The sequence below is a fragment of the Poromitra crassiceps genome, assembly GCF_964638095.1.
Source record: "Poromitra crassiceps genome assembly, chromosome: 3".
Lineage (NCBI taxonomy): Eukaryota > Metazoa > Chordata > Actinopteri > Beryciformes > Melamphaidae > Poromitra > Poromitra crassiceps.
In genome coordinates this window covers 37,982,537-37,991,891 of record NC_139625.1, presented here as the reverse complement: position 1 = coordinate 37,991,891, position 9,355 = coordinate 37,982,537, and the positions used below count along the sequence as shown (strand labels likewise).

Sequence of the window (9,355 nt, the reverse complement as noted above, 5' to 3'; positions counted from 1 at the left end):
CCAAGCGTTGCCCGTGTAACCATGGCCTCGGTGCCGCTACCCTTTTTACCTCTTTGTCCTCCTCGTCTATGCGTTTGATCTTGGTGTAGTCTACAGGAAGCTCCCAGCAGTCGGCGGCGTCCCCCATGCTGTAGCAGCGGGAGCCCAGCAGGGCGGCCTGCCTCTGGGGGGACATGGGCTCGAGCGGGGTGAGCACCGAGCCGCCGCCGCTGCCCAGACGCTTGCTCATACTCAGGTCCAATGTACCGTTCTCGTCAACGTCTAGGTTGGGACTCTGGAAAACGTTTGTGGATTTTGTGTGTGTGTGTGAGGATGTGTGGGGGTTAGGGAGGAGATGAGTGTGTGGGTGTTTTCGGGTGCGTGTGCATGATTATGGGGAAGGGTAAAAGGATGCACAGAACATAAGGAGGTAAGGATGGAGAGAAAGGGATAAAAGAGAGAGAGAGTTTCTGATTAAATAGCAGTCAAACATTAATATTCTGGGATCAGAGCTGGGCAAAACAGGAGCTGAAATTTGGAATGCTAAAAATGCTTTGGAATGCTAAAAAGGTACATGAAAAGTGCTTGGATTTTCTGTTCTTTGCCAGTCATGTGTCCACCTATGATCTTTTTTCAGATGTCTGGCAAGATGGATCAAGCACGCCTCCAGTTCAAATATCTGAAACAATATTCCAATTTATTTTTTGCCCAAGTCTGTCTAGGATGAAACATTGGATACTGGCAGTGTACAGTAACAATGTAGTGTTACATTCATAAATAAAGAGGGTCAAAAAGGAGAAGAGGTCATCAGTGCTCAAGGACGAGTGCATCCCTCTGTGAACCCCTCCTTTTCTTTCTCTCTCTCTGTCTCTCTCTTTCCTTCCATGCCACGATGGTCTGTGCTGTGCTCTGTGCAGCCACAAGGGGGTGTGGCAGAGTGCCTGTGTCTGCTTGTGTCACTAATATGCACATACCTGTCAACGCTCGCGATTTTGGCTGTATACTCCCGATTGTTAATTTCTCCAGTTACTCTCTCAAAAAGTGCATCACTCGCTCGAGTTTGACTGCGCAAATTATTCGCCTAAGTTGAAATATTTTGAGGGAATTTTGCGTCATTCCGCTTTCGTACCGCCTAGGGTCTGCTCGCTGCTTTTGCTGCGCAAATTTGCTAATTTGCCCCCGGCCTAAATGCAAAGTTAGATTTAAAACCAGGGTGAAGTTTCTGGTATCATATGAAACTATATGACCTAGTTAAGGCATCCATTGGTACCAACAATGTCATACTAGCTTGTTGGTAAAAAGAGGGCTAAATAACACTCCAAAGGTAGGCTAAATTTGGGCGATGGGAAAAAGCTTTTTTAAAGAGGTCCCTCTAGATATCTGAATGAAAATGCATTCTGTGGCTACCCGCGTCTCCCCTTTACAGATAGCGTAGCATTCTCCTATAGGGTAATGCAAGCATTTTTCATCATTGGAAGGGGGGGGGGGGGGCATTAGCTGATACTCTTTAGCTAATGTACTGTATGCAGGCATTTACATTACTGTGTTTGGATGATGGTAGTTTGGTGATGTGTGTGTGTGTGTGTGTGTGTGTGTGTGTGTGTGTGTGTGCGTGAGAGAGAGAGAGAGAGAGAGAGGAGAGAGAGACAGAGCCTGATGTGAGTGGACATCACAGGGGGGCTGGGGTTGAGGGTTAGGGTTGGGGTTGAGAGCAATGATGAGCAGTGGCTGGAACTAGATTGCTGCTCACCCAAACACAGAGGCAGAACTAGACTTTGTTCTGGCACAAAGTGAGCCACATCCAAGAAAACTGACTACTCAGAGCAGCATTCACTTTCCCTCCCTTGTGAGTAGGTGTGTGTGTGTGTGTGTGTGTGTGTGTGTGTGTGTGTGTGTGTGTGTGTGTGTGTGTGTGTGTGTGTGTGTGTGTGTGTGTGTGTGTGTGTGTGTGTGTGTGTGTGTGTGTGTGTGTGTGTGTGTGTGTGTGTTGTGTGCGTGTGTGTGTGTGCACGGTACGCACAAGTTTGCTTTAATCTACATCTGGCACAAATGTCCCAGAAGAGTCCCACTCCCTGCAGGATTGTGTTTTTTGGAAGCGTGTGTGAACGACTTGCACATTTGTCTTTGTGTTTGTGAGTATTTAGCAGACTGTCCTTGCTCTCATTAATGTCCCTCTCTCTGACTCTCTCCTCGCCACGTCCTCTCCGCTGCCTTAAAGCCTGCTCTAATGCTGATTCCATCCCACAGTGTCCCTGGGGGTGGATTCTCCCACCGTCTGGAGCCAAAATCTCTGTGACGCACATTGACTCAAACACATCGACTCAAACACATCGACTCAAAGGCGTGGGGTGATAGATTGTGATGTTGCCAGTACCGCGGATGGGCCAAAGAATAGAAAAATAACAGAAAGAAGGACAGGGGGGAAAAACCTTTGCTGCTGGGTCAGAAGGCTGTAAAGGGGAATATATATCTCACTGTGAATAATGGAAGCATGGAAATAAAAAAAACTGTTGGGATTTGTGTAACATGATAACAGATATGAAAAGGGTTAAGTGCAGAGACTATTCATTGCAAGGTTGTGAAAAGGCATAACACAAAGTAAGCAATTTCAATGCCACCTGTCTCAAATGTTTTGTGTATCGATCAATAAATGACATGTAAGCATCTTCTGCAGCTTAAGACGTATATATCACTTGGTAATGTGCAATGTAGTCTCGCTTGGCAGACTATCTCCGTTTCACGCTGTTTCACGAGCTAGTGTTGTTGTTGTTGTTTCACAGTGCCGGAGGCATTTGAGAGCGACCATAGAGCAACACGCAGGGAGCGGAAAGGAAATCCATAAATGGTCGGAGCCGGTCAGTTGGAGCCAATGGCAGAGCTTGCAGGGAGGGGAAAGGGATTTTCTTCCGCTGCCGACTGAAATGGTCGGCACCAATGGCAGAGATTAGACCTGCAGCCTGCTTCCAGGCAGTCAGACTAGGTGGAATGTTTCTGATACAAAGAGAGGACATACCCTCTTTCCAATTGTGGTTGTTATAAAGATGGAGAGACTCAGGTCACTAAGGACCAACTCAATTAAAACATTTCTAACTATTTGGGACCCGTTTCTAGCCTATCTCGATGAGGTTAGGGGCAGCAGGTGACTTGCCCGGCTAGTTCCTCATTGACCTCTTACACAATATCTCTTAGAAGCACATAAGCAAACTACCCAGCTGGTAGCACAATATTATATTACAAAACTGTAATATTGAGTGTCGTTGTGGCATGTTTTTGTTTGTTTGTTTGTTTTTTGTTTTGTTTTCCCCCTGTGTCTGAGTTTGTTTGTCTTGTTCTGTTTCAGGAAAACTTGAAAATAAAATATTGAAAAAAACAAAAAAAACAAAGAGAGGACATTGTTCTGTGCAACTAGTGATGGGTTAGGACAGCCAATCCCCACCTGTGGGCCGCAAAGGTATTGCAAGTGGGCCGCCAAATAATAATAATAATAATAATAATAATAATAATAATAATAATAATAATAATAATAATAATAATAATAATAGTAATTTCAGGATTTATTTTAAATGATTATGTATGAGAATGCATTTCTCTAATGTTGAACGGTACTTATTTAATTTGTGTAATCAATTATTCGTTAATTAGCCTATTGCAGACAGCCCCTCACTTTTACTTTCTGGTTTCTTGTGGTGCTGATGGACAGCTCCTTTTATCGTTAAAATAAAAAGTACTCTGAGAACACATTAGTTGGCCTCTGTACTGTTTACGGTCAGATATGGGCCGTGAACATTTTTGAGATTTTCAAGTGGGCCATGAGATGGAAAAGGTTGGGAACTGCTGGGTTAGGATCAGAGTCATGTACACACACACACACACACACACACACACACACACACACACTCTCTCTCTCTCTCTCTCTCTCTCTCTCTCTCTCTCTCTCTCTCTCTCTCTCTCTCTCTCTCTCTCACACACACACACACACACACACACACACACACACTCACTCTCTCTCTCTCTCTCTCTCTCTCTCTCTCTCTCTCTCTCTCTCTCTCTCTCTCTCACTCACACACACACACACACACACACACACACACACACACACACACACGCACACACACAAGCTTCCCTCTTTTAGCCTAAGCTGCCTGATCCACCCTCCACTAATGGCTCTCTTTAAGGCTTGGCTAGAAGCTTGGAAGGAGAGACACGACAGACAGGCAAAGAGAGAGAAAGAGAGAGGAGAGGGAGCGAAGGATCCAGCATGGAGTAGAAAGAGTGGAGGATCAGATGTGTAAAATGAAAGACAAGGTGGAGTCAATTTCCAGCCGTGTGCTGACATGACTTGTCCTTGTAAATATGCTCAGCGGACGGTGCGCTCCTTGTCAGCTGTTGTGATGTATGCCGGCGTCCAATTAACGTGACCCAACCCCTTCATATCAAATTACTGTAACGAGGATAGGCTCCGCCCCCTTCTTCAGGATGGGTGGTCCCTTGGAGGAGCAACCCCTGAACCCCCCCCCCCCCCCACACACACACACACACACACATACACACACACACCCCGTGAGGACAAGGCCAGAGCATGAGAGGTCACTTCTGCCCACCTCTGTCTTTTCGTTCTTTCTTTCTCTCTCTCTCTCTTTTCTTTCTCTCCCACTCTCTCCCTCTCTCTCTCTGTCTTTTCTCTGTCCCACTATTTGCCACTTTCTCGCTCCTCTATTCCTCATCTGTTTTCCCCCTTGTTCTAGCGATCAAGCAAGCCTGGTGTTTTACATAAAAAAAAGTATGATAATATTATAAAGGGACAGCATCTTCTTTTCTTGGCATTTTCGCCTTCAGCAGGCACTGGCAGACAGGAAAGGTGGAGAGAGAGAGGGGATGACATGCGGCAAAGGACCTGGGGTCGGATTCGAACCCCCGTCGGCCGCGTGAAGGACGGAGCCTCCGTGGGACGCGTGCTACCAGGTGAGCCAGCAGGACGCACAAGGACAGCATCTTTAATAGGTATCATTTTTAAAATGACAATATCAGTACCAACACCAGTACCCTTAAAGTGGTACCCATACCAATAGAGTACTTCATTCGATATTATTATTTTTCCTTTCTGAACTGCCAACTCCGCCACATACACCGCACTCGACTTCACCACCACAGACTGTACAGGTTGTAGCTGCTGCAGTAGTGGGCCAATCACACATCACATTAAATCGAAGAACGCTTGCTGTGATTGGCTGCGAGCAAAACCACCTAGAAATAGTATTTTTTTCTAGATCCGTGTACAAAGAGGCTCTAATGCAGGTATCGTTTGACTGGAGAAGATTCGATACTACTTGGTGGGTTATTTCGGTCGATACCTTAAAGGTATCGCCAGCCCTAGTGGGTCAACGACAGTGAGGCAGACTGAGAAGGCGGAGGCCAGAATGGATCTGAGTGTGTGAAGTTTCATTCAGATGTTGAAGGAACAGCATGTGCTGTGAGGTGAGGTGAGGTGTTGAGATGAAAGAAGAAGAGAAAAACTCCTCTGAAGTCTCCTGTCTTCCCGTGCTGCCCTGAGAGCAGCCTGCCTGTCTCTACCCGCTGCAGAGAGGACAGACAGTGGAATAGAGGGAGAACTGTGTGTGTGTGTGGGGGGGGGGGGGGGGGGAGTGGGCAGGTGGCAATGGAAGTCCTGACTGCTCCTGGCATTTGTTTTGTTCCAGCTTCCTTCCCAAGTCAGTTCTTCTCAACTTCTTCCTCTCCTCTCCTCTCCTCTCCTCTCCTCTCCTCTCCTCTCCTCTCCTCTCCTCTCCTCTCCTCTCCTCTCCTCTCCTCTCCCCTCCCCTCCCCTCCCCTCCTCTCCCCTCCCCTCCCCTCTCCTCTCCTCTCCTCTCCTCCTCTCCTGTCCTCTCCTCTTCTCTCCTCTCTCTTTCCTCATTACTCCCCTCCTCGATTTCCAATGACTCCCAAAACAATATAAGAGTGAAACAATGCGTGGAGGTGATATGCCTCACATCCGTTAATTTGAAAACAGCATGTTGGTTATGTTTACAGTAAACGTATATGCAACTAAAACGAATTGACTATGTTTATGCAACTAAAACAACTTGGTTATGTTTACAGTATGCAACTAAAACAACTCGGCTATGTTTATGCAACTGAAATAACTTGGTTAACGTTAGGGTTGTGGTTTGGGTTCCGGTTAAAAAAACAAACATGTCGGGAAGCGAACCGGGTCTCTCGCGATATTGAAGTTGAAAGTTTTAGTTGAGTTTAGTTGCGTTGATTTTGTTTATAAAGGACAGTGTGCACAGACATTAATCATTTGCAGTAAACAAAGAGATGGCTGCACGGCACCAGATTTAGCAGGAAGCTAATTTCCATCTGTAGTCAAGGAAGCTAATGGCCAATCCCACCCCTTCACTCTCACGTGTCAGCGACCTATTTCAATACGACTGTCATTACATTAAAGAGCACCAGAGGTTGCCACTACTTCCTGGTTGAAGCTCCCGACTCCGGCGTATGCGCTGCACGCATGCAGTTACTAACACGACCACAAGAGGTCGCATTCGTTAACCGTCATCATTTTAACCCACTTGAAAATCGACCAATGTTGTCGTTTTCCTTGTGAGGATGGCCTGCTCCCTCCCTGTTTGCTCCTCGCCTCTCCTATCACATTCACAAACCCACCACCAAACACTAAACCCACTCTCTCTCTCTCTCTCTCTCTCTCTCTTTTCAATTCTGCCCCACTCTCTCTTTCTTTCACTGGCAGCCTGCGCTGTCAACATTAGCATTAAGCTAGCATTAGCTCTCCACTGCTCGCTCTCTCTCTCTCTCTCTGGCCCCCATTTTCCAGCTGAGCATCTCAGCACAGATAATACAGGAACACCGTCACCTTATCTCCTCCCAAATGACACACTGGACTCACGCCGCGTCAAACGGAGCTCCTATCTGATCCCCCGACGGAGCATAAAACACTGCGCTGAGTGTAACACAGCCCTGGATCTGGGATGGAATGTGTGTGTGTGTGTGTGTGCATGTGTGTGTGTGTGAGTGAGTGAGTGAGTGAGTGAGTGAGTGAGTGTGTGTGTGTGTGTGTGTGTGTGTGTGTGTGTGTGTGTGTGCGTGCAGCAGCTGCAGTCTTCACTGCCAGCATTAGTATAATGAAGGAAGCACTGAGATAATCTGTCAGTGGATTTATTGTGTGTGTGTGTGTGTGTGTGTGTGCGCGTGTGTGTGCGCGTGTGCGTGCGTGCGTGTGTGTGTGCATGTGTGTGTGTGTGTTAAGGTGACCAGATTTCTCAAATGAAAATCGGGGACATTTTCTGGTCCGCTAGGGGGGCCCAGGGGGGGCTGTGGCCCCCCGGCTTTTAGAAAATTGTGTACATTTTACAGTAAAATGCATAAATCTGGTGCACTTTGAGAGCAAAAGTAAGAGGCTAGATCTATTAAGAACTTTGTGATTTTGAAACAATTGAAAAAGAAGCAGTTTACAATGGTTACTACTTATCTGGCACAATTTACCACAAATTAGACAGCCTAGGTAATTCATGGGAAATAGGCTACTGGTGTATTGTGTAGAGTGGCAGGAAGAGAGGGACAACTTCTCTCTTTGACCTCACCAACTGGTGGATAATTTATTTACACAAAACAAAAACATTACAGTAGTGATTTATTACCTCAGTAAACACTTTCCTTGAGTTTAGGGTGTCGCTCACCAGTTTCAAGTATTCAATGGCCACGTGACCATATTAACTGCTAATTTAATATTAAATGCTGACAAAATAATTTAAAAAATCATGTTAATACTAAAAGGCAATTTTAATGATTAAAATTGTAATCTAGAGATAAATATGACCTATTGTGTTTAATTTAAACCAGGGGTTATCAAAGTTTTGATGGCTGAAGGCCAATTTAGGGAACAGTAGGCTAATGACTAGATAACAATGATCCATCGCCAATCATGTTAAAAATTGTCATTTTTTTCAATGGAGTTTGGTGTACATAAAAACGTTACTGACTTCTCTGCAAAAACGTTTTGAGTTAGTTACTGCACTTACTTACCAGATAGTTTTACTGTACTTTTAACTATTCAAAACAACTGGGATGGATAACCCGCTGAATGGGGTCCGGTAAACAAGGACGGTAGCAAAAGCAGCAAGCAGACTCTGCCTCTCGTTCGCCACCTCTGGGGCTTCAGTTGCGTGCGGCTGGGTCCTGGGAAAACCACGGCACGGGCAGAGGGAGGACATCTACTCTGTGATCTACTCTGTCACACACAGGCAGCACTTTGCACAACGTGCACAATGACAGGCTTTAAATGCTCTGTTATCGAGTTTCTTGCCAGTATTATTATTTGACTTTGTGGCCAAAATCGGGGACATTTTCGGGGACAGCTCCAGCCGGGGACAGAGCACCGAAATCGGGGACTGTCCCCGAAAATCGGGGACGTCTGGTCACCCTAGTGTGTGTGTGTGTGTGTGTGTGTGCGTGTGCGTGTGTGTGTGTGTGTGTGTATGTGTGTGTAGCGGGAGGCTAGTGTTTTACAAAGGTGCAGTGGATTAGAGGTTAGATTCTCTGCCCGGCCCGACCGGACCAGAATCGGGCCGGAATTTCCCTTCTATTCCTCAGGCCCCGGTCAGGCCGGGCCGGGCTCGTGGACAGATATTTATATAATTGGGGTAATTTTTTGTGTGATAATCAGAATGTTATAACATTGTAACCTTAAAACCTTGTGTATTCATAAGACTGAACAGATAACATGGTTATAGTTTAGATAAACAGCCAGTGTTGGGCAGTAACGCGATAATGCTTCCCACACACTAGAGGATAAAAGGCCCGATTTAATGCCCGATTCCCCTCGGGGGGGGGCGTGGCCCGATTCGAGGCTAGTTTCAACTGATTTTTTGTCAAAATAATTGTCAAGTGAATGGTGTCAATAAATTATTGATTTAATCGGAGCCTGCCCGATCTCGAATCGGGCATATCAAACATGTTTGATATTTACGATGGCTGTCTCCCGACGGAATACCCGCAATAGCCAATGAAAGCGAGCAGACCGGGACGCGTTGGCGCGTCATACCCGGATGTTAATGCAGCGCTCACGACAAACGAGCAACAGCAGTGCCATGTACTGTAGCTCCTCTCTCCCCAGCATCCTCACAGCAGCTTCAAACAGGGTGGACAGCGGCGGATGGCTCTCCAAACATGTGCCGAGCGGAGCGGTTTGTTTGCTTCAAGGGAGCGGATATGCTGTAATATGAGCTCTCAGACAGGACGTTGTTTTAGCTCATTTTGCGAGGGTGTCCGCCTGCTTGTAGTGGACCCGCCGCTCGGTGCATGTTTGGAGAGCCATCTGCTGTTGTCTGTGGGAAAAGATTGCGGTTTTGTGGTATATAAA

The 9,355-nt window shown here is 46.4% G+C and overlaps 1 protein-coding gene across 1 annotated transcript in view; it reads right to left on the bottom strand.

Annotated features, from left to right (window-relative positions):
• myt1lb (myelin transcription factor 1-like, b) overlaps window positions 1-9,355 on the bottom strand; it is a gene marked incomplete at both ends in the record, with an annotated part of 93,942 nt that overhangs the window by 21,072 nt on the left and 63,515 nt on the right. The window contains one exon of the mRNA XM_083632403.1: window positions 50-274. Coding sequence (XP_083488529.1) covers window positions 50-274 — 225 coding nt within the window. The remainder of the gene's footprint in view (window positions 1-49; window positions 275-9,355) is intronic.